The 13,631-nt window shown below is 42.9% G+C and overlaps 1 protein-coding gene across 7 annotated transcripts in view; it reads right to left on the bottom strand.

Moving 5' to 3' along the window:
• Ahcyl2 (adenosylhomocysteinase like 2) overlaps window positions 1–13,631 on the bottom strand; it is a 163,110-nt gene that overhangs the window by 48,866 nt on the left and 100,613 nt on the right. For 4 of the 7 annotated variants that reach the window (XM_041675330.1, XM_041675335.1, XM_041675334.1 and 1 more), the window contains one exon: window positions 9,758–9,866. In XM_041675330.1, the coding sequence (XP_041531264.1) occupies window positions 9,758–9,866 (109 nt within the window). Of the gene's footprint in view, window positions 1–9,757; window positions 9,870–13,631 lie in introns of all 7 variants that reach the window. The other 3 variants (XM_041675332.1, XM_041675331.1, XM_041675333.1) reach the window with 1 other exon arrangement.

Here is a 13,631-nt window from a genome sequence, read left to right as displayed (position 1 = left end):
ATTAACCCATGGGTTTCTTGCCTCATAACCTCCTCTCTGCCCACCGCTTAAATGCCTAAAGTAATTTGCTTTGTAGTACAATAACTGCATAGATAAGATGTAAAAAAACAAGGAACTCATGGGAAAGTAATTAAGAACCACACAGAAGGAATCTGTCTGACATAACAGAGCTGTATTTCTCAGGACTGGCAGAACTATTCTTGCAGATCCAATTAGACACTGACAATTCAATGTGTTATTCTCCCTGACTAGCCTCTGTAAGAAGGAGTCTTTGGTGTTTCAGATTCCCAAAGCAGCAAAGAAATATCCTCTTTTGGTACATTTAATGCCCTGTAGACTAATCTACCAGCAATATACACCACTGCAGTGGTTCTCAACCTTCCTAATGCCAGCTACAGTTCCTCGTGTTGTGGTGACCCCCAACCATAAAATTATTTCACTTCCATAACTGCTCCTGTTATGAATTGTAATGTAAATATCTGTGTTTTCCGATGGTCTTAGGAGACCCTTGTTGTTAAGTTGGGAGCGTAGCCCCCAGTCCCTCGCATCCATCCCAGCCCCCAGGCCTGAGAGTTGTGTTGGTATGGACTCCAAATCCCAGCATGCAAGGGGGGGGGGGGGTCAGGACCACTCCCACAGGGTATTTAAGTGAGCTCCCAAAGGAGAAATAGGTGGTTGGTCTCTCCCCCACCCCCGTTGCGTTTGTGGCCTCCCAGTTTCCCCTCAGGACCACCCGAAAGCGCAGGAATCCCATTAAACCTGGATATCTTTTAATTTGGCTTGTTGTGATTTGGTTTGATTGGGATTTTTGCGTTGGCAGAGAGCTCATGTTAGGAAAAATTCCTAACACCTGTGGGTTAACTCCCAGAAGGGTCACAATCCATCAGTTGAGAACCACTACACTAGAGGGTAAAGGGCCACATTTGATTGTGGCTAACAGGTCGTTGAATTCACAGCCTTAGTGGAGATCTTTCTGTCTTCATTATTTGCTAGATGATCTGAAGCATTTCTTTCTTGATTTTGTAACAGAGGACAGGTCTTCCTAATCCTTGCACTTTTGGGGAGGATGGAGGACAGAAAACATGACCCACAGAGCATTTTCTTCTTAGTGCAGTTAGCACTGCCATCACTTCTACAGGGAGAAAGCTGCAAAAGCTCAGAGCTCCGGTGGGCCTGGTGCGCTGATCTACTTAGAGCTAGAGTATTAGAGCATTTCTGGGATTTCTCAGCAGAAGGTCTATCTGGGTGGGGGTTGGAGGGTGGACTAGTCGTAAAAGGCAAGTCCTACCTTGCCTAGTTAATCAGGCACGGCGCTGCATACTGTGGGGTCAGCAGGGGCTAGAGGATCGGTCTTTCTCTGGAAAACTGCCTTAGAGGCAAAGTCCTAACATGAGGGCACAGGAATGAACATGCTCACCAGGGGAGGTGAAGGAATTAGTAAAGCCCCAAAGGGACTTTTGTTCTTACAAGGAACTAATCTGCACAAAACCTTTGGTTCCTCTCCTAGGGGAAGAGAGCTCAAAGTACAACAGAGCTAGAAATAGCTCTGGGCCTCGTCTGTTTCACCAGTCTGGATTTGATAGAGCTTAAAAATCACAGGCTGAGGAACCACACTTCTCCCACCTGAGAGAAAACGATAACAGCTTCCCCAATCCTGACCCAAACTTATAAGGAAATTGAAGCTGAAGAAGGAGTTTATAGTATTCAGAATATTTTGAAGTTTCAAATCTTTTTTCCAGAATCATGATTATTTTTGTCTTTAGTGGCAGACAGTAATGAGCAAGACCAGGCTGCACTAGGAGACAGAGGCAGGAAGATCAGGAGCTCAAGGCCAGCTTGGGCTACGAATGGAACCATGTCTCAAAGTGTGAAAAATTAAAAAGAAAACAGTAAGGCCAGGTGCGATGGTGGCCGCCTTTAATCCCAGCATGTGAGGCAGGTGGTTGGCTAGCAGTGACTAAAAGGTTGAGACTGAGTCCTTATTCTACCCAGAATGGTTCTCTCTTCCTAAGCCTATTCAGTTTTCAAGGATGAATGCGAGGGGGAGGAAAGAAAACCAAAACAAACAAAACAATATTCCTTTAAGAGAAGCACTCCAGCCGGGCGGTGGTGGCGCACGCCTTTAATCCCAGCACTCGGGAGGCAGAGGCAGGCGGATCTCTGTGAGTTCGAGACCAGCCTGATCTACAGAGCTAGTTCCAGGACAGGCTCCAAAGCCACAGAGAAACCCTGTCTCGAAAAACCAAAAAAAAAAAAAAAAAAAAAAAAAAGAGAAGCACTCCAATTTAAGCTGTTTTTTTTTTTTTTGTTCTGTTTCGTTTTGTTTTTTGCAACAGGGTCTCTGTTACATACATGCCGTGGCTGTCCTAGAACTAGTTATGTAGATCAGGCTGGCTTTAAATCCACAGAGATTCTCTGGCCTCTATCTCTTCAAGTGGTGGGATTAAAGGTAAGTGTCACAATCCCTTAGCACTAGTTTTTGTGGATGGTTGTTTTCCAATTTAAAGAACAAGCCAGTTATATTATTTCTTTAAGCTAAAGCTGAGAAAACTGGTATTTCACTTTCTTTTCAAACTATGTAGCCCTGGCTATCTCAGACCTTGATATATAGATGATACTGGCCTCAAGCTCACAAAGTCCCACCTGCCTTTGTTCATGATATGTGTACCACCATGTCTGGTTTACCTTCTTTTTTATTTTTTTTTGATTTTTAAAAACTTTTAAAAAAAAATCTTTTCTCATTTTACATACCAATCCCAGTTCCCACTCCCTCTCCTCCTCCTACTCTCTCCCCCTTCCTCCCCCAACCCCCCCACTCTATCCACTCCTCATAGAAGTTAAGGCTTCCCTTGGGGAGTCAACAAAGTCTGGTACATCACGTCGAGGCCGTCGAGGCAGGACCAAGACCCTCCCGCCTATATCTAGTCTGAGCAAAGTAACCCTCCAATGAGAATGAGCTCCAAAATGCCAGTTCAAGTCTGTGGTCCCACTGCCAGTGTCCCCACAGACTGCCCCAGCCACACAACTGTCACCCACATTCAGAGGGCCTAGTTTGGGCCTCAGTGAGGTTCCACTAACTTAGGTCAGCTGTTTTTGTGGGTATCCCCATCATGGTCTTGACCCCATTGCTCATATTATCGCTCCTCCCTCTCTTCGACTGGACTCCGGGAGCCCAGCCAATGTTAACTGTGGATCTCTGCATTTGCTTCCTGAGTGAGGTAACCCACACCCAGAAAGACAAACAGTGTATGTACTCACTCATAAGTAGATATCAGACATAAAGCAAAGGAAAACCAGCTTATAGTCCATGACCCTAGAGAAGTTAGGTAACAAGGAGAATCCTAAAAACCCTGGGAAGGGGAAATAGACAAGAACTCCTGAGAAAATTGGGAGCATGGTGGTTGGGGGGGGGGTGGGGCTGAAAGGGGAGTGGGGAGGGAACTGGATGGCCAAGATGGGGGAAGGACAGAGAGGGAGAGCAAGGAAAGAAGTACCTTGATTGAGGGAACCATTATGGGGTTAGCAAGAAATCTGGCACTAGGGAAATTCCCAGGAATCCACAAGGATGACTCAGCTAAGACCCTAAGCAATAGTGGAGAGGGTGCCTGAAATGGCCTTGCCCTGTACTCAGATTGATGGCTATCTTAAATGTCACCACAGAACCTTCACCCAGCAACTGATGGAAGCAGATGCAGAGATCCAAGGCCTTACCTTCTTAATAGTCGTCAGCTAATACCTTTTTTCCTGAGCCAAAAGGTTTTTCCTAAAGTCTTTTATACAGACCTCTGGTTGGTAAGCACAAAAAGCAGCAACTGTCTACACTGCACTAACACGTGGCTCCAACGGTGACACACCCACGTCAAGAGAAGGGTTTCTGTGAACATGGTGGAAATTTTACTCAACTAATGTGGTGGCATGCATGTATTTAGTTTTGAGCACACTCATTTTGTGATAATGCATGTTATGTAGTCCAGACTGGCCTGGAACTCTCTATATAGCACACGCGGGCCTTAAATTTGCCCGCTACTACATTTTGAACAGTCTCTCCAAACATTTGTAACCATCAACATACCCCAAAGCCCAGTTTCTAACAATGAGCAAGTGGTGCAGTATTGGTGGCCCAGTGGTGAGCACGGCTGCTTCCAAAAAGGAAAACAATTACCTACTGCAGGACAGGACCTCAGATGCAGTATCATTCCTCGTCTACTAAATGACCAGTTTTCAATTGTCCTAAGATAAAATGGGGATATAAGAGATGCCTCCTCTCCACAAGCTCAGCCTTTCACTTAACTACCAGTAAAAAGAAATCTTAGGAGGAAATGAGATCATATCCAAAATGTTTCAGTTTTTAGGCAGAAAAGATTATTACCTAAAAATTACAATGTAACTTTATTACAGGGTGGTCTCGTTTCATTTTCAGGAACCAAAGCATAACCTGAATCACTAATCCACAACTGATCCCGCTGCACATAGGCACACTTGTTCTATGCCCGTGCCTGACTTACCTAAGTTATCTCCTAGCACCTGAGAGGCTGTGGGAGCTTGTTAGGAGGCAAGCAGTTAGAAGTCCAATTGAGTTAGGCCTATTAAATTAATTAAAGCTAGGAAGCTCCTCTTGGGCCCAATCTGCTTATTTGTTAATGGAAATAACAGTCAGGACCTGTGTTTGAAAGAATCGTACTGATGAAGGACTTAAGAAAATGTGAGAAGTTACGTTAGCAGCCCAACACAAACAAAATTTTATTATTTGGAAAAAAATCTTTAAAATCTCTCAAAATTCCTAAGTGCCAATTACAAGTGCAAGGCTTCATTCCTTCCCATCTGAAACCATCTGCTCATCGTAAAGATAACGTTTTCATGGACACACCACCAAGAATGGTCTAAATTGGAAGAAAAGTGGTTCTTTTTACTTTCCTTTAGAACTTTATTTTTTTTTTTTTTGCTTAGGAGGTTTTACATTTAATAAATGCTGCCAGGAGGCAGAAATGGGCAGATCTCTATGAGTTTAAGGCCAGCCTTATCTACATGGTAAGTCTAAGATAGCTAGGGCATGTAGAGAGACTGTCCTGAAAAAAAAATTATAAGTAAACAAATAAGATAAAAAGTACTGAGTTCACGGGAATCATACTTTCTAGAAATTAGGCCAGAAAATATGAATACTACACGCATAGACAATATTTCTGAAAACACGATCTAAAATGTATTCAGATGAGCATAACTGGGTTAGCAGAATATCACAATAAAAATGGTGAATTTTATTTCTAAGTAAAATATTTAAGTACTAGAGATTATGTAAGGGTTTAAGCTAATCAGGAAATAAATAACTAGATAAGCCAGGTGACCCCGCCACTTAAATGCTCTCTATGAGGCCAGATGGACATTTGCCAGGGATGTCAAACTCACACAGACGACAATTCCAGCATCCACCAGATCATATCTCTACTTTTGTCTCCAAAATCAGGGTGTTTCAAGACAGGCTGATTTCACCCACATGCCCAGTCATAAAAGGGCTCCCTTATCTTTTAACTCTTATCAACACCTTTACAGGATGGATGTACTCCCAACTCCAGGGAACCACAGATACCATGGCTCCTGTACTCCTGGAACACATCATCCCTTGGTTTGGCATGCCATTTTCCCTGAGCTCCTGGGACATCAACTCTGGTATTACCTCTCCAGGGTCAAGGGCATATCTACTCTTTCATCTGGCTCATTCATCCTTGTCTCTTCTTTACAATCAGGGCATATCTCTGTTTCATTCTTTTTCTCATGGCTAGCCCCGGTCATAGGGTAGGTGTTAATAATCTTTTTTTTCTCCTAATAACCTGCCTTCTCTGCTCCCTTAAGAAATAGATGCCTGGGGTCTTCAGACTGGCAGTTAACCAAATAAATGCTTCTTCACCCACACCTTCCACTGAAGGTGATCCCACCAACTCCCAATTCCACTTCCCCACGTTGTCCCATGCCTGTAGAAAGTAGCTAGACTTGAACCAGCACCCTATACCCAAAGAGTCTGGCCTCTCATTTCAAACCCCACCCCTGAGAAAGCCCACCAAAAGTCAGCCCTTCCCTGGGGCTGCTCAAGACCATGCCTATAGGCTATAAAAGACCTTAGCCATATTTGCCATGTGATTCTTTTTCTTTTTTTTTTTTTTTTTTTTTTTTTTTTTTTTGGTTTTTCGAGTCAGGGTTTCTCTGTGGTTTTGGAGCCTGTCCTGGAACTAGCTCTTGTAGACCAGGCTGGTCTCGAACTCACAGAGATCCGCCTGCCTCTGCCTCCCCGAGTGCTGGGATTAAAGGCATGCGCCACCACCGCCCAGCAGCCATGTGATTCTTCCTCTGCCTTCCCAAGGGTCAACCAGGAGTTGCTTTGCTTTGTTCACTAAACCCAATTTATCAATTCAGTTTGGTTTGGCTTATAGCATCAATGGCAAAGGAACCCAGCAACTGGGTATCCAGTATCTATCATTTTGATTCCTTGTTCATGAACTAATATCATTCAATGGATATATCAGACTGATAACTCTTGACTTATAAAACCATCGGTTTTGCCAATATGAGCCTGCTAGGCATATACTGGTTCCGGTGGGAGATTCTCTCCCTGTGCAACATTCTCTTTGTGGATTGAGATTAGGGCAAATGTAGGTCGGGTTTGCAAAGGCCATCTCTGGATCATCTTTCCTCAGCTTACTGTCATCCTCATAGCAAATATTAGCACCTACTATGATCCAAATATTGTATGATCTTCTAGAGACACACCTGTGATAGAGACAGGCCAGGCACTCATGCTCATGGATTAAATATCTGTATTTGTGCATGCATATAGAGAGGTATAAAACAAAAGCACATATGCTAATTTTAAAACATAAATCAAGATGGTGTAAGACACCCTAAGAGGGTGACTATTGCTGTGACGAGACACCATGACCCAGAGTGAGTTAGAGAGGAAGGGGTTTATTTGTCTTACTCTTCCACATCTCTTCAGCATCAAAGGAAGTCAGGTAGGAACTCTAACAGGGCAGGATCCTGGAGCCAGGAGCTGATGACGCAGAGGCCATAAACCGGTGCTGCCTACTTACTGGCTTGCTCAGCCTGCTTTCTTATGCCCAACCCACAATGGGCTGGGCCTTCCCCCTTCAATCACCAATTAAGAGAATGGACTACGGGCTTGCCTACAGCTTGATCTTACACGCAGGCATTTTCTCAATTGGGATTCCCTCCTCTGGTAACTCGAGCCTGCCAAGTTGACATAAAATTAGCCAGTAAGATGACAACTTCATATAGTTCAGTCTACAAGGTCCAAATTATTAGGACAAGACCAGTTAACATCACTCGTCAATAATCTATATACAAGAACTGCATGCTTACTCGGAAAGCAAGGGATCACCCACATTTGTTTAGGCATACAGTATTTTTAAAGTGTCCTCTCTACATAAGAGGCTTTTTGGGGAAGGTAAGCATTGGTTTCCTTTCAGGAACACAGATGTACAGTTCTGGTTGTGTAGGGAAGAGATTGAGCTGGAGTTAAAATTTTAAATCATTATTAGTTAGTACTGATCTTTAGATTATGCCAAACACATGTCTTAAAATGTTACAGACTATTTCACAATTCATTTTCATATTATGGCTTCCAGAGTTAAATGAACTAGTTCACAAATTTTCAGCATATTTACTTCAGTAGAATAAGAAGATGAGTATCAATTTCCCAGTCTTCAGATAAATACCATAGATATTTATATCACACAGTGTTGGAACTGTTGTGGATGGAAAGTAAACACAGACATGTAAATAATGTTTAACAACAACCCACCCAACCTAATGTTTCCCAACTAACCATTTATTAACTGTACACAATAAGAATTCCTTCCTTGCCGGGCGATGGTGGCGCACGCCTTTAATCCCAGCACTCGGGAGGCAGAGGCAGGTGGATCTCTGTGAGTTCGAGACCAGCCTGGTCTACAGAGCTAGTTCCAGGACAGGCTCCAAAGCCACAGAGAAACCCTGTCTCGAAAAACCAAAAAAAAAAAAAAAAAAAAAAAAAAAAAAAAAAGAATTCCTTCCTTACTGGTTTGAAAAATGAATACAATTAATCACAATACAAGTTTTCTAGTTGGGCAGTGGTGGTGCACTCCTTTAATCTCAGCCCTTGGGAGGCAGAGGCAGGTGGATCTCTGAGAGTTCAAGGCCAGCCTGGTCTACAGAGTAAGTTCTGGGATAGTCAAAGCTACAGAGAGAAATCCTGCCTCAAAAAAAAAAAAAAATACAAGTGTTCTAAGGAGTATTACAATTTACAGTGTTAAGAAGTAACCAGGGCAGGGCTGAAGAGATGGCTCAGTGATGGATGGCTCACTGGCTGCTCTTCCAGAGGTCCTGAGTTCAATTCCCAGCAACCACATGGTGGCCCACAACCACCTGTTATGGGATCTGGTGCCTCTTCTGGCACACAAGCCATACAGATAAAGTACTCATATACACTAAAAAGTAAGATAAAAATAATTTTAAAAAAAAGCAGTTGGAGAAGGGGCTTAGCCAACTGCGAAAAGGAACTGAGATTTTGTTGCGAGATGGTAGTGCATGTCTTTAGTCCCAGCATTTGGGAACCAGAGGCATGTGGATCTCAGCGAGTTTGAAGCCAGCCTGGTCTACAAAGCAAGTTCCAGGACAGCTAGCTAAACAGAGAAATCCTATCACAAACAAACAAACAAACCCGAACCAAACCAAACAAACAAAAAGCAACCAGGGCAAACTCTTGACTCCCTACCACATTCCAGCAGAGGAGCAAAGTAAAAACAGCCCCACATTAAATCAGACTCAGACTGGGCTCTGCTGTGTTTACAAACAGCTTTTACCCTCAAGGGGTCCTATGTAAGTAATAACTCATGTGACATTAAGTGACAATAGCCCTGTAACAGAAGAAAGGGATAAGTAATACAATGTCAAAGCTCTGAGGAGAAGGCAAAGTGCCCACTTACTTCAAATAGCTACAGCATCTTGTTCCTTGGGGCAATTAAGAAAATCAGAAGTTCAAGGTCATTTTCAACTACATAGAGAGGGAGTTTGAGGTGAAACCCTGTCCTCATCGTTCCCCTGCAAAAAAAATGTTGGGGGTATAGCTAAAGTATGGAGTGCTTTCTTTTTTCTTCTTTTTTTTTTTTATAAATTTATTTATTTATTATGTATACAACATTCTGCCTCTACCCGCATGCCAGAGGAGGGCGCCGTATGTCAGTACAGATGGTTGTGAGCCACCATGTGGTTGCTGGGAATTGAACTCAGGACCTCTGGAAGAGCAGCCAGTGCTCTTAACCTCTGAGCCATCTCTCCAGCCCCTGGAGTGCTTTCTTAGCAAACAAAAAGCCCTGGGATGGAGGGAGAATACCAGGACTGGTACCTACTCTGTAGTACCACAGAACCATCCCATGCACATACCACCCCCGCCCCCTTTTTTAAGAATGGAAAAAAATAGTGAATTCTTTCTATATGTCACTGAGTGAAGGCTATTGGTGAACTATGTGCTCCTGAGGAATTAAAGGGTGCCTTCATCACCCTTTTCTGCCTCTGTCAAAAACTGAGACTTCAATAAAACCCGGAGTTCCCAAGAGATCCAGGGATTCCATCCAGAATTTTTGGTTTAAATGTTAATTCAAAGTAATTTTTCAAGGCTTATATTATCAAGAATGGTTGGCCTTAGATAGATGGAATGTCTGTTGGATACCAAATAACCTTGACAGGGAGGTTGTGGCAGCTTAGCACTCACCTGAGCTATAGCTGTCAGTAGATGACTGAGAGATGGAACGAGACAGAGATCGACGCCCAATTTTGGTAGGACGCTTGTTGAATTCCTGCTTCTGGTCAGCAAACTGGATCTGCTAAGAAAAGGAACCCTTGTTATAGAAGGAAAAGAACTTTAGTTACATATTTTAGTCACTGTTCTACTGCTGTGAAGAGACACCATGTCCAAGGCAACTCTTCTAAGAGAAAGCACTTAATTGGGGGTTTGCTTTCAGTTTTGGAGGTTTCATCTATCATCATCATGGTGGGGAGCATGGTAGCATGAAGGCAGACACTGGAGTAGTAGCTAAGAGCCACATCCTGATCCACAGGAAGAGAGAACTGGGCCTACCATGGGATTTTGAAACCTGAAAGCCCACCCACAGTGACATACTTCCCCCAGCTATCCTCAAACAGTCATCTCTGATGACTAAGCATTCAAGTATATGAGCCTTTGGGGCTGTTCTCATGCAAGCAACCGCATTATATATGAAGAAAACATACTTCGATTTTGAGGAGGCAATTTATTCACAGCTTGTATTATTACAGAATGTTACCTTCACTTGTAGTTTATTTACTTAAATAAACCCATATTTGGGGGCAAAGGATGTGGCTCAGTTGGTAGCATTCTTTCCTTGAATGCATCAAGACCCTGGTATAGTCTCTAGTACTGAATAAGTTGGGACTAGTGGCACAGCCCTGTAAATCCAGCCTTTGGAGGTGGAGGCAGGAGAATCAGAAGTTCAAAGTCATGTTCAATTACATGGGAGTTTGAGCCAAAACTCTGTCCCCTCCTTCCTCTCAAAAAAATTGGGAATAAGCCGGGCCGTGGTGGCACACGCCTTTAATCCCAGTACTCGGGAGGCAGAAGCAGGTGGATCTCTGTGAGTTCGAGGCCAGCCTGGTCTACAAGAGCTAGTTCCAGGACAGGAACCAAAAGCTACGGAGAAACCCTGTCTCGAAAAATCCAAAAGAAAAAAGAAAAAAAAAGTTGGGAATACAGCTGAAGTATAGAGTGTTTTTTACTATGCCAAAAGCCCTGGAATGGATCCCTAGTACTGGGGAGGGGGTGGAGAAGATGACTTCTTTGGAGCTAAGTAAAGTAGTATACCCCTGTAATCCCAGCACTCAGGTGGTCAAGGCAGAAGAAACACAGTAAGTTCAAAGCTAGCTTGGGGCGCACAGTGAAAACCCTTGTCTCCAAAAGCAATGAAACAAACAAGCAAACAAAAGGACTGTTTTGGAAAGAAGAAGAATTTTTCATTTTTCTCCCAATTTTATCAAATTTAAGTCTTTGATTTACTGACTGTATACTTTGTACACTATAACTGACACAGACTTGAGCAATATGAAGCTTAGATGACATTTTTAGGAAGGTAAGTCATACTCAGAAACGCTATTGCCTCACTGAAAATGCAAAGCTGGAAAAAGAAACCTTTGGAATTCTCTGTGCATCCACATATCAGGATGAGAAAACAGCAAGGTACAAAAAAGCAGACGGACTTGCCTCGACTTTAAGCTTCTCAGTGTGGTATGCTAATTTTAAAGAAGCTTTTTTTATTCAGACAGAACAGTCTACATTTTCACTGAAATCCTGGCTATGCCATTATTCATAAGCTTTGTGATGTTGGTCAAGGTGATTTTTGGGGGGGGGGGGGTGAACTTCATTTTCCCTTAAATGCAACAGAAATAAAAGTACCCAGGTTTTGGAGAGGGTTAAATGAGACAGTTCATTGTCTGTGAAACACAGCATGAGATCAACTCGCTAACTTCCCCTCCCCTACAGCAAGTAACCACTTTAATTTGCAAAAGATTTTCTAAGATACGTTAGCTTTTTAGATACCAATAAATAAAATAATTTTTAATGTTTAGTATCATAAAATACTTTAAAAGCCATAAGCTTGATTATTAATAACGACTACAGATGTGGAATGAGTGGACGATTGGACTGATTATATAATCAGATTATATACTCAGATCACACGCTGTAGGTTATATTTAAAAAATTATCTGATAGTGACTTTCTTGTTTTTATCTATGACATTTTTTATCTATGTTTCCTACAGTTGGTGGTTGCTGCTGGTGCTTTAATAATCAAAGGTCCTATCACTTACTTTATTAATAAGTTTTTACTAACTAACCATTTACACAGGTGCTTAGATGATTCTTCTGGATCCAGAGTGGCATAGAGAAAAGAATCAAAGACCTGACAACTAATTCTAACTTTTATGATAAACAAATGGTTCTTCCTTGGGCAGAGATCAGAAGGAAATCAGCGGCTGCACATCCTGCGCTTTGAGGTAACTCCTGAGTCACTGAGCACTGCGACAAGGGGACCAACGCCAAAATGAAAGCTTAGTCCTCCCTGCCGCTGGGGAATGTACAGCATTTCCACAGCTACAACAAAAATAAGTAAACAAAGCCTGCACAATGCTTTCGAGTTTGCACACAGTTTTCATTGTAATAGGGCTATTCATTGGGTTAGGCGCTCATTGCAAAATGCAAAGTGACAGGTTTGATTATTCTGCTAAAGTACCAATTTATTCCAAAAAGGATAAAGTGCCCTTTTTTATGTGCTCCAACGGGAGGTCCATGAATCTTTATGTACTTCTAGCACAGCATTCAACACATGGTCTTCCTTTCTATATTCTGTAAGCCTATGAATTACAGGCTCCTTAGGGGCTGAGTTTTATTCACCCTTATATTCTCCGGCACAGACAGACACCTGACATATCCTATGGGCCCAATCATATGCTGAATCAAGGAGCCTGGAGGAGTTTATTCCAGCTTCATGGTCTGTATTTGAGGGAATAGTAATAAGCATTAAGTCTGCATAGTGTAATTTTAAGGGTTAGAAAAACTGGCAAAAGAAAGGTGGAGAAGTGCAAGATAATTGCATGCCTCATTCTTCAGAGGCCCATCAAGGAAAAGGGATAAATGTCTTTCCAAAGACCACAATAAGGCAGTGTCTTCAGCCATGCCTCCCTTAAAAGAAAAAAAGCTTACAAGATAACCTTAGATATGCAACACAACCTCCTCCCTAAGATAGCCACACACACTGACATATCAGCCACACGTGTGTGCGCACATACACGCATGTGTACATATCCACCACTAGAGGGGGCCAGTCACTTCCTCTGAGTTACCCCTGAGCCTTGTCCTATATAGTCTTTCAGTTGTGGTTCCCTTCACCAACTTCATCTCTTTGGGCACTAAAGAAATAGGCTGTACACAGAAAGCAAGTCTTGCTAAATTCTCACCAAATTCAAGGCCCCCCTCCTGTGTTTTTAATATACAAGAATATTAGTGAGAAACTACTTAAAATAGTAAGCTATACAATTTCCCAATAAATGTTTCCTTTTCACTGATAACCAAACCTGAATTAAATGAGGCATCTCTGCTGCAAAGCAATGACCTGCCGGGCCAGTAAGGGACTTTGGCAGAATCTATCAACATTTACCTGACTTTCCTACCTTGTCAGAAACCAGAGTCCTTGCAGGTACCCCTCCTCTCCCACCTCAGCACTGCCTAACAAGGCAAGGGAGGAAAAAAGCCGGTAGAACTGGGTAGCTCACCACAGGCCGGAGGAAAGGATGAAGGCCGGACAGGAGGGGAAGGAGAGTACAAGCAGCTTGCCTTGGACAGTAATGGCCGCAGCAGCAGCAAGACTGGCAAACAGGAGCGTAGCCTCACCTGGGCTTTAATCCCAGAGCTGCTATTGACAATGTATTTCTTCTTGCTGCTCAGCATACTGACGTACTACCAGCCAGTAGACTGTGACATTACCGGCAGTAGGCCACCTCTTTGGTCCAAGGACCCTTGTGGTCTGGCTTTGAAACTTTCTTCATCAGCAATTCTGT

The sequence above is a fragment of the Microtus oregoni genome, unplaced genomic scaffold, assembly GCF_018167655.1.
Source record: "Microtus oregoni isolate MIOR12 unplaced genomic scaffold, Mior012 000026F_ref0000081, whole genome shotgun sequence".
Classification (NCBI taxonomy): domain Eukaryota; kingdom Metazoa; phylum Chordata; class Mammalia; order Rodentia; family Cricetidae; genus Microtus; species Microtus oregoni.
Note: the sequence above shows the minus strand (reverse complement) of the source record. Positions and strands in the feature narration are given on the sequence as shown.